This window comes from Siniperca chuatsi, linkage group LG5, assembly GCF_020085105.1.
Source record: "Siniperca chuatsi isolate FFG_IHB_CAS linkage group LG5, ASM2008510v1, whole genome shotgun sequence".
Taxonomy (NCBI): Eukaryota; Metazoa; Chordata; class Actinopteri; order Centrarchiformes; family Sinipercidae; genus Siniperca; species Siniperca chuatsi.
In genome coordinates, this window is record NC_058046.1 from 22,523,126 (window position 1) to 22,543,299 (window position 20,174).

Consider the following 20,174-nt stretch of genomic DNA (forward strand, 5'->3'; position numbering starts at 1 on the left):
AAAATATCTGTTAATTAGTGAGCTGCTAGGTGGATTTTGGTACCTTCAGACAGAGCCAGGCTAGTTGTTTCCCTCTGTTTCAAGTCTGTATGCTAAGCTACGCTAACCAGCTGCTGGCTCCAGCTTCATATTGAGCAGACAGATATGAGAGTGGTATTGATCTTCCCATCAAACTCTCAGCAAGAAAGCGAATAAATGTATTTCCAAAAAATGTCAAACTATTCTTTTAAGAACTGCAATACTTAGATAGGAAACTTCCTCCACTTTTCTAGCCAAGTATAAACCTGGAAATTAATAATAACTAGGAGTATTTCTCATATTAGGGCATAAGCCACAGGAAAGTTGTGAAGTCATCAAAGGATGCAAAATGCTGCCAAGAAGCAGGCTATCTTCAGCTGGTCTTTTATGAGCCCACTGCCAGTAAAAAGGATTTCAACCCAATTAAGCTATACCGTTCCTTTCTCTTTCTTTGTATCTGCTCCATCATCCTACAGATGCTGACACCTCTGCATGGCGTGTACCTGGGATAATGCTAACAGAGAAGGAGACAGAAAGATAAAAATAAGAGCCAGTCAATTCTCGATCTATAAAAATATATGGCTAGTTGCCGAAGTAGAAAGAAAGTAAAGTACAGTAAAACATATGGACTGTAGAGAATCATAAATTAAAACCTGCAAGAGCACCATGACTGTAAGACTAACAAGAAAAAGATTTTTTATATGAGAAAAAGAGTATACATATTATGTGAGAGAGAAAATTGGTTATAAAAAGCAGCAAGACAGAGACTGCTAAGGAGCAAGAGCTGGAAGGCAAGGTCGTAGTAACGCTGAAATCTCACAGTCCTGCACCCCTCCTGTCCTCTCCCCCCCTTCCCAAATTTGCTGGACCTAATATAGGGATACATTAGGTTAGCGCTGGAGGTCCCAACACTGCAGCACTGCCAGCCACACATACACAGCCTCTGCACAGCACAGAGCAGCCTCTGTTAGCAAGACCTTACCAACGCTGGACTTACTGTTCATGCCCTGGCATGGACAGATTGTGAACATGTGCATGTTTGTGTGTGTGTGTGTGTGTGTGTGTGTGTGTGTGTGTGTGTGTGTGTGTGTGTGTGTGTACTAGACGTCCTGGTGTTTGAATTAACTTATTGCTTCATTAATCAGATGGCTGTTTGACCTAACTGATTAACTGTTCTAATTTATTTAATCAGGTAAGGTGCGTTGAGCCTCTAAAACTTAGTGGATACAGACCATTTTATTAGACTTACGAGGCATCTGGGAAATAAAGTGTAGAACCAGGACTATTCAAATCTGTCAAGAATAGAAATCTCAGAGCTTCCCTTGCATTGTGACAAAAACAAAATAAGACAAAACAAACAAAACAAAGATGTGAAGACACAAGCTCAACTTTTCACAATATCTGCTTACCATGTTGTTGATATGTATGAGGAGCTGCTGGAGGAAATCTGTCATTCTGCTCAAGTGCAGGCAGGTGTCTTTCTGCGTGTCTGGGCTGTCAGCCTGGCCCCAAGCCACTGCTTTGTCCAGCCAGAAATGCATCTCCTGGACGTTCAGCAGAGGCTCTGCCGTTTGTTGGAGCTGGATCAGTGGCTGCAGCTGAGACATTTTGCTGCTTGTCCAGGTGAATGAACTTAGGACCTAAGCGAGATCCTAAATGAGACAAAGATCAAGACCATCGTCAAGCCCAAGGATTATGTAAAAAAAAAAAAACACAACTGTCTTATCATCTGTGCTCAATCATCTTTACTTTGTGGTTAATATAGCTCCACAATGTCTACATTTTGACATTGTAAGCTTGACTTCACATAGTATTCAAGTATTCAGGTGCTGTGTGGCATTTTTGACTACTTGGAGTGCGTGTGCACAGGACACTCGTGAGCATGCATGTTTCACGCTATTCCACTGATCAACAGTTGGCAGTAATGAGCAAAGAAACGCCGCAATGTGCCAACAAAGGCAGCGAAGAAGACTACAAGCTAGTGATCATAGATGTAAACAATGCAGGATTTAAAATGTTTCAAACATTTTACGAGGAAGGAAATACATTCAACATGTTTGTTAGACCTCAAGGATGCGTTTTGGTGAGAAAGGCTGAATGTAAACAGAAACTTTGCTTCTCCACAGGGTAACTTTCCTCAAGGGAAAAAGACCAGAGGAACTATATTACACAGCAAGTGCAATCTATGTAATGAGTGTTGCTATTATTAAGGTCGTCATCTACTAACTAAATCAAATATACAATAATAATAATAAATCTCCAACTGTTTTGAAAATTGTTGGGCATTTATAATATTACCATTACATGAATTGTAAGCGTACTGCTGGTGATAATTTTGTGGTCAGTCCTCAGTGAACACATTCTTATCCGAAATAAATACTACTGAATCTGCATTTACTAAAAAGTAAATTAAATAAAAACACAAAACTTAAATTACACAATTTCCATTTATGTTATGTGTAAAATTAAAGAAAGGTTCTAATATACAATATATAAAAATGCAGCCTATAAAACTATACAAAATATGCATTTGCATACAAATATATCTGGATAAACCAGCATCAGCTAATAATATCAGCCTGCCAATATAACTGTTGGGCTCTACTTTATGATGAACATGTGTGGCCCACATCCTCCTCCATTTTCTATTAGAGCAGAAGTGGATAATACAATAATAATTAGAAGTAATAATAACTGGAAAATAAATTGAAGCAAAGTGTGTTAATATGGTTACACTCTTTTTACCACAATCTAACGATCCAATTTTTAAGCTCCAGGCGATCAAGCTGCTCTCTCGCGCTCTCTCTCTCACACACACACACACACACACACACACACACACACACACACACACACACACACACACACACACACGAAGGCCTACTGAGAAATAAACAGTACATTCTTCACCTTTTATGATGATGGGGAGAAAAACATGGGGGGGCAGATCATAAGGGTGTGTGTGAGGATATTTTGTGTCTGTATATAGCCTGAGAATGGTGTGTGTGTGTATTTTTTGTTTTTTGCCATAATGACAGGTCTGTGTGAGACACCACAGGGTTGTGTTTTATGATCACCTCGTTACACACGATTTGTTTAATGTCTTGCCATCATCTCTGCTGGAAAGCCCCAATGGCTCGCTGATGTGAATATATAAATACTCATTTTCGAGGAGGAAAAAAGCCAAACCAAATTAGGAACAAACAACTCTTGTTGACTTGTGTTGGGGGCTCAGTTTTCATTAAAGCAGAGGTGGAAATGAACCACAGTAGAAGCAGACAGTCTCACCCACAATCTCTATCACACACACAGGCAGTTACATGTAGACACAGGCATATATACTGTACTTACACAAAGTTGTTAGTGCAAATGCATGTCACACAGGCAAAAAAATAAAATTTAAAAAAAAATGTACATGCACATAAACACACTCGACAGCAGCTCTGGTGTTGGCTGAACACATTCTGGAGCAGGAACGAGATGTGACTGGTCAAATATTATCTTTGAAGATTTGTTAAACTAAGCTTGTGGACTTTGGGTAAGGCTGAGTTTGCTGTTCCAATTATGAGATTGTTGACATTATTTCAGTATAATCAAATCAGTGAAACATCACGTTCTACAAATTTAATTCTGTATGTTTCAGTAGGCCTATGTAATATTTAAGAACATCTGGATTAAATGAGACTAATGTAAAAGGATGTCTCAATAATAATCATCATTAAAAAGGAACAGTTTTGTTCAACTAATTTAGGGTAATGTAATTATATATTTCTTCATCATTTGGCTCCTACAAGTCACATGCATCACATGTCCACATGCAACCACGCATCAATACACACCTGAATAAATGAGTGTGGAAACATAATCAATACAGACGCATCCATACAGGGCACGAAGGGTAATTGAATGGTTAGATGAGTATGGAAATTATGTGGATCACATGCTATGAATGTCCAAGTCACCAGATCTCAACCCCAACTGAACACCTATGATTTTGGATCAACATGTAAGACAGTGCTCTTAACCACCATCATCAAAACCAAATAAAGGTGTTTAATTCCTCCAGAAGAATTCCAGAGACTTCTATACAAAGGAGCAGTTCTGACAGCTTGTGATGGCCCAACACCTTACTAACTAGCCCCTTACAACGGTTGCAACTGATGATTATTTTCAGTATCAATTATTCTGTCAATTTTTTTTGATTAACTGATTGATGATTTAGTCTATAAAATGTCAGAAAATAGTGCAAAAATGCTCATTAGTGAGGTTGCAACTAACAGTTATTGTCATTATCGATTAATCTGCCAATTAATTTCTTGATTAGTAGATTTCATTGTTGGTCAATAAATTTCAGAAAATGGTGAACAATGGAAATCACAATTTCCTGCAACCCATATGGTGACGTCTTCAAATTGCTTGTTTTGTCCGACCAACAGTCCAAACCCCAAAGATATTCAGTTAACTTTAACATAAGAACAGCATCAAATCATAATTTGAGAAGCTGCAACCAGAGAATGTTTGTCATTCATGGCTGAAAAAATACTTCAACTTTTAATCGATTATCAATATAGTTGCACATTAATTTTCGGTTGATCAACTAAATCCCTTTATCGACTAGTAATTTCAACTCTACTCATCACAGCTTCCCAAAGCCCAAGGCGGCAGGTCCAAATTGCTTGTTTATCCAGCCAACTGTCCAGGACCCAAAGATATTCAATTTACAATGATATAAAACAGCAAACCCCCACATCTGAGATGCTTGAACGAGAGAATGTTTCGCAAGTACTAAATGATTATAAAAATATTTGTTGCCTGATGATTGAAGAAATACTTCCTTTGCTGAACCCAGTAAAAATCATAAACCTCCCAAGGACACAGCAAGGCTGCGTATATAAAACACAAGAACACAAAGACACACGGCTTTGAGACCATTAAAGTCATACAAAGCAAACTGCTCCTTTTTACCCGACAGTTTCCCCACATACACTAACTTACCTAAGTAAAACGTTTGGGTGCAACAGCTACACCATACCGTAGGATGTCAGTATTTCCTCCACTCTACTGTAGTTACACATGGTGAAAAACTAACGTTATGTCAGATACAAAATAACTTCAAACCACAACTGCTGTCAGACAGTGTCGAATTACGTTACGACTCCATGAATACACCTACTTTCCATCCTTCTTTGCGAGGAGCTACCGTTATTTCAGCTGTTAGCTTGTTAGCAAGTTAATCACGCTACAGTCGTAGAAATGTTAGCAACAGTAGCTTCAAATGTGACTTACATGTAAACAAGACGTACAGCACATCAAACTGAAATATTCACGGAGCTGAAGTCAGCTATGTCCACTTATTTTAAATGTCTTCAGAGAAGAAGACAAGCTTTTCATCCCGCGATGTCAACAAAACTGAACTTCCCTCTTTTCTCGGAGTTCCGTTTATAAAAGAAGACTATTGGCTGAGAGTCGCGTCACCCACACCCATCCTTCTAGCAGTGCCTGCTGGGAAATTGAGTCACATGGCTTTAGGAGCAGTACAAGAAGAAAGTTCCTCTGAGAAGCCACTACCTGCCACACAAAGAGAAGATATATTAGAATATTACATGCTTATTTTATACATTGGGTACCAAAGTTTGGCATAATAACATTTGTTGTTACCGTAGGCTACTGGTTATTTGCACAGAATCTGCTTTAAATAAGAAAAAAAGACATTGAAATATGATGTAAAAGAGACAATATAGGCAATATAGAAATACTGAAATGGAATAAAAACAATAACCAAAGGTCACAGTGCAGTGTAAGATATGAATAAATATCCACAAATTAAATTTAATAAAAAGCAGTGGCAAACAGAAAATTTCAGTTTAAAAGAACTTAGAATTGGAACAGACTTTAAGTTTTCTAGGCGTTTGTCCCAAATATGTGGTACATACAATGCTGCTTTTCCAAAGTGCATGTAGACGAAGATTAATTTGAAAATAATGTTTTTAACTTAATGGAAATAATGCAGAGGAAATACATTGTCTTTCCCTATTGCAATTAGGAGATAACAGAGATTGACAAAATAACAACAACTCCTTACAGTATAACAACACCACAAACAATGACCTCAAAAATGATCATAAAGTTGAATCAGCATAAGATGTGTACACATAAGAGGTGCAACACACCTTAATTCTCGAGTTCTTATTCTTATAACTGGCAGAATAGATGAATTTTGTAAATTCCTCATGAAAACAACTTGATCCGCATAAACTGGCTCATTCTGAAAGAAATGTTAATTTTGAAAGGTGTGGACATAACATATTGCAATCCATTTAAAGGATGATCCATGGGTATTTCATGTGCATGACGTAGTGTTACAACTATCTCAGTGGTTGACCTTGGTTAAACCATATTCTGAGCATAGTCACCATGCTTTCTAAACCTTAATGAAATCGTAATGGAATAATTAAATCTGTATTTTCACAATGTCATTTTGTCAAAAAAACAGTTGACTCATCTATAGGTGATCTGTCATCCACTCATTAGCGGTTCAAGGGTTAAAAGGAACTTGGAAATGCCTGGAACAATGACCATGCTGTTTGTGAAAGTATGTGCGCGTAATGTACAAATGTGTCCACTTTTTGAAAATGTACACCTTCTCTCTGCATGTGCGTGCTTATGTTCTCATCTATGTGAGTGTATGCTTGTGTGTCATACATTACAGGGGTGAGGGTCCAGAGGGTGAAGCAGAGTGCATACCATGGCCAGGAATTCAGGGGTCCGGAGCGTGTCCCTCTGGAACCCAAAGCAAACTTTGAGGGGTTCCTGGTCTGCATTGCTCGAACTGACAAATCACCCAGAGGTTCCAGCCAGACCCAGAGCAGCCCAGCGCACTGCACCAGGAAACGGTTGTTTAAACATACCTAATGTCATGTGTGAGAGTTTGTGCATGCACATGTGCATGTGTGTGTGCTTGTGGGCATATGTGGCTGCATGAGAAAGAGATTATATGCAAGTAAAGTGTGGGGTTTTGAACTGCACACACACACACTTTGATTCTATGTCTCAAATAGGTCCTTCTTGTACATGTGTCTGAGTGTGGTCAAATGTGGTGGTGGCTGTTAATGCATGCCTATACCACTTGAACACCACTCAATATACACGTACAAGCCTTGGTATGTACTGTATGTGTGCACAGTATGAATGTTATAGTGAGGCAGTGCAGTCTGAAAGATGGGGAATGTGTTTAAAGTGGTGTAGTGGCTCCACATAAGACATCAGAATTTCTGTGGTAGAAAAGCCTGGGCCTGTGGATGTGTGTGTATGAGTTGGTGGGAGTGTGTATGTGTGTGTGTGTGTACAGGGGTGTGCACATATGGTATGTGTGTGTGAGAGTGTGTGTTGTTTCCCCTTTCATAGTTTGGTGCTTGTCACCTGCTTCCCAAATAGAACATGGAAACTGTGTGTACAAACGACATCTTTTTTTATTTTTCTGAAGTTTTCCTTTAAAATATATTCCACCACATCTGCTTGAAACTGTAAGCAGTCACTATTAGTTTTCTCTGATTCATTAGTACAGTCCATTTGGCTTTTACCTATACTTATATGGAAAAGAAATGTGCCATTCACATCATCCCCTGCCATTATTAATCAGATATTAAGTCAATGAAGTTATGTCTAAGGTAATGTTTAACAATCAAAAGATTTTTCTTATTTTCTTGTTTTATATTTTAATGCTTATAATTCCTAAAGTAATAATTGTTTTCCAAAAATGTGTGCAATGTGATTGTCTTTCTTAACATAATATTATCTGTAATCCCTTTAGTTCTTATCAGGTGCTCCTCAAATTTGCTGTGAATGTATATAAAAAATGAATGGCTTTATGTAAACATTTAGATCACTGGGTTAAAACCGACACACATGAACACACAGATAACCTTAATTTTCCACATTTAATCAAAAACTGTAAAACTGTTCCTGATGTTGGATTAAAGTACCTTCACGTAACATATTTATGTTGGTGTCTCCATCAGTAAATGTCCAGTGAAGGCAGCAGTTAAAATCATAAGGCGCTGGCCCACGTTCTCCATCAGCTCCACCCTGGCTGCCTGCCTGGGCCAACATGTAGGTCAACCAGGGCTAGGTCTCTCCACGTGCAGGGTGCTCTGTGTGTGTGCGTGTGTATGTGTGTATCTAAGTCTTGTAAAAACATCAGCCTATGGGTTTGGAACAAGGTCCCTGGCAATACTCGAAAAAACGAAAGAGAAGGAAAGAAAAACCACGGCAAAAACTTGAGAGAGTGTGGTTTGATGCCCAAAGTGGAAACCCACACACTGATGTTTTTGTGTGTGTGTATGCGTGTGTTTGTTTGTGTGTGTGTGTGTTTGTCCTTGCGGCTGTGCGTGTGTGTTGCTATGCCTATGCTTGCATGGGCACACATATGGATGCTAGGAGAAATGTAGTGTAAACCACGTGTGTTTTTACTGTACTGCTACTCTGTGATTATTACAGAGCCAGGAGACGAGTTGTCACGCAGTGGGGTAGCAACTCGTCCATATGTCTCTGTGTGTGTGTGTTTGTATGCTTTCATGCTTGGCGTGGAAGCCTAATCACAGCCAGTAATTTGACATTGCCAACTGGGCAACTGTCCCAGCACGCTGTTAATTCAATGTCCAGTCACTGTTTTTGATTTTAAAACAAACTGAACACGGACTTAAAAAAAATACAATTGAATAAACATGAAAACACAAAGAGTACATTGACTGGTAGGCACAAAGGTATTTATTTAATGAGTATTACTGTAGAAAGATAAGATTTCATCTTAGACATTCTACGATGATAATTAGTATGATTTGACATCCTTATTCTCTTTCTTATTTCACTTGATGAGTCACACTATGTGGTTTTGTATTTTTTTTTGCAATTTTGAATTTGCAGGTGTTTCATCTCACTGCTGGTATCCAACTCATTTTCTCCCACTGGATTGTTTAAGACAACATAAAAAGCACAGAATGTCACTTTCTGGCCAAACTGCGATGCTGGAAGTCTTTACCAGTTTATCATCTGAAAATTATAAATCTAACCCTTACCTCCAATGAAAAAAAACCCCAACCATAAATAGATTTTGGGGTAAAAGGCAAAGCGCGTGATCGCTAATTTCTGAAGTATAGTTGTTTTTTGACCTTGTGGTTTGGCCAGAGAGAGATGGAGCTGGGTGGAGAGCTTGAGTATCAGTCTCTGGAGCTTGTCCCAGGCGCACTGAGACCAGGAGCTGCACAGCTGCTGACAAATTTGTCAATTCTGATCCAGACCAATCCTATTACCAGTTCTGGTCCAGACCAAAGCCATTACCAACCTGGCTCTGCCGCTGTGGCCCTACGTGACCTGACGCCTGTCTCAATGCACCACACACTGATGCTGTTCTGCTTGATGGCCTGGACTGCTGTTTGCATGTGTGTGGTGTCTCCTGCTGGAGACCACAAGAGGAAAATTTGAGCTCTGCGATAAGCAGCATTAAGTTCTGTTTGCATGCTCTTTGTCTTTTTATTCTTGGATCCAATTGGGTGTTTTCCCAAAGCATATCAAGTGGTGCACAAAACCAGTTTTTCCTCTGCAGTTTTTTTATGCACACACATATGAACATGTTCATGTACACACTTTCACAAAATATTAAATTTAAGACGGTAACACTTTATATGAAGGTCATGTCTATAATGCATTGTGAGCACATTCATAAGACATTATAATGCATTTATAAAGCTTTACAAAACTTGATTAATTTTTATAATCATGCATGACAACTTATAACAAGGTTTATAGGTAAGTATTATAAGTGTTGGACATAATGTATTATAAGTTCAGCGTTCATAATGCTTTATACCTCCATGCCAAAGTGACAACAGTGTTTAAAAGAAGATTCTGAGTCCTGGGTTACACAGCACAATATAACTACCATAACTTTAGCCAGTTACCAAATTCAGCCAAGTTACTTTGTTGTTATGTCAAGAAGAATAAGGTGTCACATTACCCCCAAAACTGCACAGGACTTCAGCCTGTAATTTAGTGCATTATGATAAAAAATACCAACAATAAAATTGGAAACAGATTTATTATTAAATTTAGTGTTTGATGGCCTCAGTAGGTACTTTCTCCAATTCAAGATAATTTTTTTCGTGCTTCTGTCCCTCCTGCCTGAAGAAAGTCAATGGTGTATCAGAGATTATTCTTTTTGCCTTCCTCATTATTGTAAATTCAATTCAATTGTAAATTGAAGTGATGAAAAGGAACGTTGTTTGAAAGTTGAAAGTTGTTTGAAAGTGTGTTTGTATCAAAAAAGTATGGAAAAGATAGCTGGGCCGGCCATTATTTGAAGCATAAATAATTTGGATTTTTCATGACTTCCCAGGTGTAGATTTGTGTCTGATAAATTCAATCTGATAAAATATTGTGTACATCATCACAACTGGAATATTATCTTGAGCTCATTAATTCTGTCCATGTTCACACTAATGCAGAAAAGTTTGAAAAAGACCATCTAATAGCTCTTCCTGAGGTTTCTTCCATTTTTTCCCTGTTAAAGGTTTTTTTGGGGGGGAGTTTTTCCTTGTCCGAGTCTAAGGATAGAGGATGTCATATGCTGTACAGATTGTAAAGCCCCTTAAGGCAAAAAACAAAGCAGCTGACACACTCCTATTTGTCTTGATGATAAATTATCTGTTTTGTCACTTCCAACTCGGTCTGTGATCCCTGTTTTTGTTTGTCAATACTGGTGTGACAGATCTTTTGGATTCAGACCATTGCTCAAGTATTAAAAAAATAAAGGATTTGATTGAGGATCATAAATGCTATCTTGTAATCAAGATGATATTTTCTGGTCATTTTTGACCTCTGCACTGAGACCCTCAATCAAATCACTACTTCATAATTGTATAGTCATCTGACAAAAAATTGTGTTATTGACAACATCTGCATTCTGTGATTGGGAGTCCACTAGCCATTTTAAGAAAAAGTTTATCACGACAATCGTGCTGAGTGGGTGTTTTCTGCATTCTCTGACCACACTACAACATGAGACTGGTGTTTTCAAATGTATCCACTTTGAATAGTGTTGTCAAAAAAAAAAATCACAGTTTTTGGTGGTCAAAAACACTAGCTCAGACCCCCCTCCCCACCCTGGAACCTGCAACATCATTGGGTTAAAATGGGTAAGACTGATAATATCAATGTGGAGACATAAGTGATGAGGCACCTTTGGGCACTTTTTCTGCTCAGCACTGCTGGGCAGCAATGACAAGATAATGAGTGTTCTGAATTCTCACACAGGCTGCCTAAATGCTGCCTTTTGAAGTAGTAGTTAAATATGTATCTTTCTGTCTGAATGATTTAATCATTATGAAGTTGTCTTTGGTCAAACAAATGGGGTTTAAATTAAGAGTTGTACCTCTCTCTTCTGTCTTTCTTGACTCTCCATTTTGCTTTCTATCCGCCATTACCATTATTGTTTCTCTTTTCTCCTTTTTCTCATGAAAGTTGTTCTTTCCAAATTCTCCATGAAATGTATCAAACACTTCTCCATCACTCAGAGCCAGTATCACCATTTTGAACATTCGCACATTTGTGTGTCTTGAGTCTACATGTCACTTCTGGTATTTTTGTTGCTGAAATAGCTGTCCCTCACCCTGAGGTCAGTTGAAGCAATGGAGGGGAGGGGAGGAAGGAGACATTAAAATTAAAGCAGAGGAATGTGCCGTTAAAAATCTTGAGATCCGTTTGGGCTTAACTCTGAATGTCTGGCTGTTAGGAAAAAGACAAAGCGAGGCACAAAGATGGAGAGGAGGAAGAGAGGAGAGAGAAAGAAAGAGCACTTTTCAGAAGAGAAAGGAAGAGCTGTCAGAGGTGTCTCCAGACAAGGGCCAGCTCTTCCTCATAAATGGATTTGTGTGTCACACAAAATTTAAAGGATCTGTTTTTGGATCTTCCTGTGTTTGAGTTTGTGAGAGTGTGCTTTTGCGTGTTCATTTAATGTCAGTGGTTAAGTTGGACAACAGTTAATGTCAGATAAGGTTTGACACTGAACAGTTTTCATGATAGAAATATCAGAAAACAAGTAAAATTTAAAGACATTAACCACATACAACAACATCTAAACTCAATGTATGCAGTAGAGCTCTTATTGGCTTTTTATTCTCTGGCATTTCCATCAATTTATTTGAATCCCTTTATAATCAGCATAACGTAGAGAAGTGGTAAAGGTTTTACCTTGTGGCCAGAGTTGTTTTTCTCACAGACAATGTCATCTAACTCACTCTTTGAAAATGTTCAACTTTTTGATTGGCGCAAAATGTTCTCAGTTAAATCAGTAACATAAAATTCCAGTTTATTGAAAAATGTTAAAGGTACAAGACTAATACAACTGACTAACAGGTGACTCTTGTGTCTTTGTAAATTTAGGTTATATTCAGAAAGAAGTGTTTTTAATCACAATTTCCAGAGGTAAAAATACTTACCAGTGGTTGTGCCCATTTTCTCACTCTCTTGGGTCTATAGTGACTAAAGGTAGTAGACATGCTGTATCCTCACAACATGGCTAGTTTTGGGTGTTGCAACTTTCAACCTTTGTTGTCATGCCAAATAGTCCAAAATGCAGCCACTAGAATTCTTACTAGAACCAAAAGATTTGAACATGTAACGCCGATTCTGCCCTCACTCCACTGGATTCCTGTTTCACCCAGATCGAACTACAAACTGCTCCTTATTACCTGCAAAACTTTTCATGGATTAGCACCTCCCTACCTGTCAGAACTCCTCAGACCTTACATTCCCCCCACATACACTCATATCACAGGATGCGGGTATCTCATTATCCCAAAGATTAATAAGAGCCTTTTCTTACCATTCTCTATTGTTGTGTACCACTTCCTCGCCTAATCAGAGAGGCAAACACCACTGAGATTTTTAAATTGAGACTGAAAACCCACTTGTTTCCCCTCTCATATAATTCAACTGTATAATTGCTACCCTTTTTCTGTTTTTGTTCCTCATTTACAGCTTCTTGTAAATAAGCAATAAAATTGTTTGAATTTGGTGTTTGAACATGTATTTTCGTTCATGGTTTTTGTTATTATTTGCTCTCTTTGTAATTGTATTTTTTCTTTTTTGTGAAGTGTTATATGCTTATGCTTTTACTTGTATGTCACAACTCCTTCCCCCTGGTTCCACTGGGTTATCACATTCAACTAAAATGACAAAAAAACATATGAAAGTAGAAAATAAAAGTGCAACACAGAGGAGCCTTAAAAGGAAATCAAGACCTACCCAGCGTCTATTGTCTTATAATGTCTGGTGTGAGCAGTCATAGAAGATGTGTGTAAAATCCTGCCTAGAGGAACAGATCTTACCTTACATAACCCCTTTTTACATCTTTCACATATAAGGAAATCATAGGTCTGGTAAGGTAAAATACATGGGACCAAACAACTTTACGATAATACAAATTCATATTTACCGTATCCTACTTAATCTTTAATGCACAAACACATGTAGTCACAAGGACACACTTTTTTTATGGCAATTCCAGACATTTTTAAAGCATGCTTCTTTATTGCTTTGAGAGGAAGCTGGGGATTGGCTGAGAAAGGGACAGAGGTTCTGTGACCAATGTGAAACAGAAGCCTGTACACAGCGGCACGCACACACACAGACACACACCACACACTGTGTGAACTGCAAATTCACAATTGTGAATACTATTGGGGAATTGTTTTTACATGTTTTTATACGTTTTTAAATGTTTATTTTACTTATGAAATTAAATTTTAAATTTATGCTGTGCTTTCTAAGTGCATATGTGTGTGTGCATGTTTGTGTGTGTTCCACAGGTTAATCTGGCACTCCCTCTGATTACAGATGGTTACATATAACACAGCTGTCTGCTACAGTGTAGTAATCAACCAGTAAGAAGAGAACCAGCTGAAACTCCACATTTGCAATCAATCAGTTAGAAAATCATTGCCAATAAAACTCCAGCTGTTACAGCTAACCTCTAACATCTAAGTGTCCCTTTCACTGGTAAATTTAAAAAATAACTTACTGGTAGTATTCATACACACAATTTTTGTCTTTTAGGCACAAATGAAATATTCTAATTGTCCCCCCTGAAAGCAAAGACACAAACTCTGAGCTTAAATGACATGTCAACCCTCTGCAACTTGGTCAACAATCAGTCTCAAGTAAGTAGTCAGACTGTTGATTGATTACCAGAGTTTGGAAACATGAGCAATCATAAGCAAAACAGTACTGTACAAAATCTACATTTTTAATTGCAGGGAACAGACAAAAATTGTTTGGTCTCTTTCTCTTTGTTGTATGAATTATTATTCTTAAACTGCTAATTTAATGAACATAAGAGCAAAAAAGAGGACACAGTTTATAATGTCTCAAACGCGAGAATCACTTTGTGCTAAATTGGGCCCCCGAGGACGCCACTTGACCTGAAAATGGCAGTGAGTCGGCCCCCAGCACAATTTTGTCCCTGTCACTCATTCATCGTCCAAGTTCAACAACTCGGTACCAGAGCTGTGTGTCTGTTTTTACCGTGAAATACTGTATCACACACACACACACACACACACACACACACACACACACACACACACACATACACACCTGCTTTCTATTAGTCCAGTAGATTGCAGGGAAATTGAGTGGGAGTGTTAAACACACACACATCCATCTATCTGCCCCTCTGTCCACGATAATTACACACTTCCTGCTCTAAAATCCTTCTCCGACAGCTTCCACTCCAATCATGTCTCTGTTTAAGTTTGAGTGTGCATGTGTGTGTATGTGTGTGAGAGGTTTGGTTTGCATTGGTTCATCAGTGGTGAAACATACACCACATACTCTGAGTAAATATATGACACGCATAGAGATATGTAAGAAAATAACTCACAGCACTCCTGCTTATTTGAGCTGTTTCAGATGTTTCTCTGTGTGTGTGTATGTGTGTACATGTGTCGGTGTTGTACTCTAGGATCTAGTTTGGGTCTTGGGTAAAATACATACAGTATAATCAAGTGACTTGACAGAGACTGCAATGTTATGGTAAATGGCTGCATTTATATAACGCTTTATCTTTATAAGTGTTTTACAATTTCATTCATCCATACACACAGACATTCACACACTGATGGTAGCGAGCTACCATGCAAGGTGCTGACCTGACCATCGGGAGCAATTTGGGGTTCAATGTCTTGCTCAAGGACACTTCGATATGTGGACAGGAGGAGATGGGTATTGAACCTGTGATCAGTGTACAACCCGCTCTACCTGCTGAGCCACAGCCCTTGTAAAAAAGAACAGGAGCGCAGGAATGCAATAGGAACTTTTTTCTTATTTGCCAGAATTTACAAATTTTTATGATGTATTATATTGATTATATGTGATTTTCTTTCTCTGTGTATCCATTTGTTTAGTCTTTTTGTCTGAGTGAGCCAGTAAGACTTAGATTCCCATTAACCAAGTTGATATAGCAATGAAGTATCTTGAATCCTCTTTAACACCTAAAAAACAAACTTTAAAGAGCTCCAGTCAGACATTAGAGGTCAGTGTTAGTGAATATCTGTGACATTTATTTTATCATTCTCTCTGTGTCTGTGAATACTGTATAAGCTCATCTCTGTGCGTTGACATCAGGCATGAATGTGTGTGCTCATATCTGCATGTATGTTTTCTGTGCATGTGTCTGTGCGTTGATTCAGACTGAGCCTCTCTCTGGGGTCCTCAGAGCTCTCCTCCAGCCCTGTTTCTCATTAGGCATCTGTCATGGTGCCAGAATCAATAAGCACAGATGGAAGAAAAGAAAATCTCTCCTCTCCTCTCCTCTTTGTGAATGGGTAGATCATTAGCAAATTCCAAAGTGTTTACCATCATCACCAAGGAAAGACCTTCCTCAACTTTACTGTACTTTTAGTAATTTGTACCACTATTATTTCTTTTATGACCTGCAGTTTAAAACCCTCCTCCTTACTACAAAGTGTTAGAGACATGTGAAATCATATGCTCCAGTTTTGTTTGGCTTTGCAGAATCATGTATTCGCTCAACACTCCCAGACACAGATGAAAATATTTAGTTGTGGGTTTCTTTCTGTCTCTCTTTTTCCCTCTTCTGCCCCCCTTTGTGTCTTAAGATGACGCATCTGTTTCCATACATTGTTGCATGTTTTCTGGCAAAGACAAACAGCATAGTTTAAACAAAGAGGTGGGTGGCGTGTGCTCATCTGGTGTGTGTGTGTGCGTGCATGCCACCAGGCCTACATTAAACAAAAGGAAGAAAAGATGACAGCATCCAACCTCAGTTTGTCATCTTCAGTGTAAACGGCCGTACATCATGCTAACATCTTACATGTGCTCGGCCCAATCACAGCAGTCACACACAGCCGTGTCAACACAGCAGTAATGAAAACAAAAGAACGGAAAGAGCGAGCTGGAAGAGAAAAGGGTAGTGACATGGACAAACGGAAAGTAAAGAAGACAAAAAGAGAGAAGTCCGGTGGAAGCAAAATAAGTGAAGGAGGGGGGAAAGAGAGAAGACAAGGGCAGGATAAATGCTTCCAGTATTAGTGAAAGAGGAGAGATTATGACATGGCTTGGCACCACTCCGTAGCACTCGTCTGTAACGCAAAGAAAGAGTGGGTGGGTTTTCCACCTCCACAGAATAAATGATGCGAGGGGAAATGGGAGTAAACAACATCAGTCATTATAATTACTCTCATACGGCTACTCCCATCCACCATCAACCATCCTCCAACCCCCTTTCACTCTCTTCCTCCTTCCATTTTCCATCTGTCTTTACTCCCAATCTGTTTTCTGCCTGTTTTCTCTGACTTGATTACACCTTTTACTTTATTCTCTCTCACTCTCTTTCTATCCATCCGTGGCAAAGTAAATTTCCTCTTTTCTATATTGAAATGAACCTACTTGTTGCAGACCTTAGATCTGAAGCTTGAGTAGGGTGGTCTGAATCTGCAACGCGCAAAAGAAATATGAGGCTGTGAAAGTTGAAGAAAATTACTACAAATGATTGCACATCAGCGTTTTGTTTAATGTTGTCTGAATGCAGCGACAACAGCCAACAGTAATAATAATCTTGGCAAATTTCTTTAGCTTTTTACTGCAGACTATGAGAGAGATACAATCTTTGGCTCTGTTGGTCGACCTCTCTTGCAGCAGAAGCCTTTGAACGCTGCTGAATGCATAGTGAATCATGTCAGCTGTTTCTAAGAATTGGATGTGGTTCCCTTGCTGTCTTGGACCTCTACGCTGCTCTGTCTCCCTCTTCCCTCCCTCTTACTTCTTTCGCAGGATTCTTGGAGAGCTGTAGTAGTAGTGTGTAAGAAAATGTGTTCAACTAAAGGTTTTGTAGAGAACTTTCAATGAAATAACGCTTGGCTATGAAAAAATAGTTCTGATTCAAAATGTTATATATCCATTTTGGAATGCAACCTCAAGTAGAATATTAGTCTTCAATATAAGAACAAGACTAAGTCTGAGTCTACAGCCATGCTAGCAGCTATATGAGGTTGAGCTTAATGTTAAGGTCAGCATGCTAACATTTTGATGTAAAGCAGGTATAATGTTTACCATGTTCACCATCTCAGTTTAGCATGTTAGCATGCTAACATTTGCGAATTAGCACTACAGTACAGCTGAGGCTGATGGGGATTGTCGTTAGTTTTGCAGGTTATTTGGTCGTAAATCAAACACAAGGACAAACTGAAATTTAGATTGAAAGGCATCACCAAAGGCATTACAATTCATCCTGAGGAGGACACAAACGCGTGTACAACATTTCATCGCAACCCATCCAAACCAAAGTTGTCGAGACATGTCACTCAAAATTGTGAACCTCATGGTGGTGCTAGAGGAAAAGTCAGAGGATCACTAAAGTCAGTAGGATACATCACCTGGGAACCATGAATGTCTGTACCAAATTTTGTGCCAATCCATCTGGTATACATTTCGCCAGATAAGTGAAAACGTTGACCAGCCCATTGTGCTAGAGGAAAGTCAGAGGATCACCAAAGTAATTGAGATTCATCCTCTGTGGACATCTCTGTACAAAATTTAATGGCAATCCCTGTAAAAGTTGTTGAAATATTTCAGTCTGGACCAAAATGGTGGACCAACCGAGTGACTGACAGACTGACATTGCCATCCCTGGAGCTATGCTTTTTGAGGATTCAGTAAGTGTAACTGTTGTTTTGTCATGTAAATAGTTAAAATATAAACGTATAAAACGTATACAAGTGCACACTTACTGTATGTCAAAGGCAACTTCCAATTTGACAACTTTCTCTAAACACCTCCTCCCTCCCCAATGATAATTTCTTTCACAATCCATCCACTTAACACTCTAATCTTCTCTGATCATTAGACATCTGATTTCAAAAAGATTAATTCCAACTTAAATCACTCTCAGACATACAAACTAAGAGAAATTAAGAGAAAGAGAGCGAAAGAGAGGAGACGACAGATGCTGGAGTCCTACTTGCAACACTAGCAAACCCAGCACAGATATACAGTATACTCAAAATTTGTATCCTGACAACCATGCATCACTGCTCTCTCCAATATGTTAAATTACAAGCATATTTCTCACATGTCATTCTCAATGGGCTATTTTCTTGTTATTCACCAATGCAGCCTGCAGAACTGCGCTGAGCTTATAAGTCTGGCCACTGGGGACTTGGACCTCACATTCTTCTGGAACAGTCTTGTAGGAAGATCCCTCTGTGGGAGATAAAACAGCCAGCCAAGTCAAACTGGTCCCTGGGTGGGACTGAACATCAGCACCAACACCCGCCCAAAACCACCCACCTTGAAACTGCTGACAGAATAGAACAGAACAGAAGAGAAAAATGCTTTGTTATGACGTTAGAGCCTCTGTAGAGACATGCCACATGCCATCAAGATTTTGTTATCTTCGGACAGAGCCAGGCTAACTATTTCCTGCTGTTTTCAGTCTTTATGCTAAGCTAAGCTAACCATCTCCTGGCTCTAGTTTCATATAGCACACAGATGTGTGAGTGGTGTCGACCTTCTCATCGAAATCTCGGCTAGAAAGTGTATTTCCAAAAATGTTGAACCATTTCTTTTCTTTTCACATGATTACCATTAAAGTGATAAAACAGCAAAGTTTAGGTTTAAATACAAAAAATGCCAGCCATATGTCTTTCAAAGGAAAACTACACTACTGGCACCAATTTTTAAAAGTAATGATTTGTTGTTGTCTTAATGTTTAGCCCTTAAATGTAAAGTCATTACAGGTATGATCAGGCTAATATTTACAATCTGAGACATACAGTTCTTATTCACTCTGCATTCATTTGCTGTCACTCAAGTCTGGCATTTGGAAACCTCCAGTGACTTTGACGTAAATCTGGCAAACAGTACTTGTTTGTACGCACAATATTGGACACAGACACACACAGAAGCAAACACGAGTCCAAAGTTGAATGGTTTTCAAGGTGTCCATGAGGCCTCAACGGTAAACCCCCCATTCGTCATCTGGAGTCGTATCAACACACCATGTGATGCTTCCTGCAGATTTATTCTTAAACTCAGTTTTCATAAAGAATGTGTAAATCTGGCCCTGGATCAGGCAGGAGTGAATGTGTGTATGTTTGCGTGTGTCCTATACAGTCATGTCAACAGAGCAATCACTCATGTAGAGGAGAGTATACACTTGGAGGATTTAGCGCTGCCGGCAGGTGATGATGGACAAGCCTTTCAGGGAAGGAGTGAGGGATGGAAAGAGGGAGAGGGAGGGACAGATGGATGGAAAAGAAGGACTGGAACAGAAGAATTAATAATTCCTTTTTGTATAATTCCCTTTGCACATGTAGGTTTGAGATAAGAAAGCAAGGAAAATAAGAAAAGAAATGAATGAATGAAAGAAGAATGAAAAAAGCTTTGTTATTTAGCATGTATCCGCTCCATTGTCACCCAGTCTGGGTAAAGAGCCATGGCGGAACAGTCCATTAGTCCAGGAGTGAAGGAATTGCCTTCTCTCTCGTCCTCTTTTGTCCTCCCTCCATCTTTCTGCCCCCTTTCTGTTGGAGAACAGGTACAGGAAACACTAATTCATTAACAATCTGGAGCTTGTTATGTTC

At 39.0% G+C, this 20,174-nt stretch overlaps 1 protein-coding gene across 3 annotated transcripts in view; it reads right to left on the reverse strand.

Moving 5' to 3' along the window:
- fancc (FA complementation group C) overlaps positions 1 to 5,465 on the reverse strand; it is a 29,235-nt gene extending 23,770 nt beyond the window's left edge. The window contains exons 1-2 of one of the 3 annotated variants that reach the window (XM_044195915.1): positions 5,305 to 5,465; positions 1,428 to 1,670 (exon numbers count right to left, since the gene is read on the reverse strand). In XM_044195915.1, coding sequence (XP_044051850.1) covers positions 1,428 to 1,625 — 198 coding nt within the window. In that variant the 5' untranslated portion in view covers positions 1,626 to 1,670; positions 5,305 to 5,465. Of the gene's footprint in view, positions 1 to 1,427; positions 1,671 to 5,013; positions 5,138 to 5,304 lie in introns of those variants that run through there. The other 2 variants (XM_044195913.1, XM_044195914.1) reach the window with 2 other exon arrangements.
- Between the last annotated feature and the right edge of the window lie 14,709 nt (positions 5,466 to 20,174).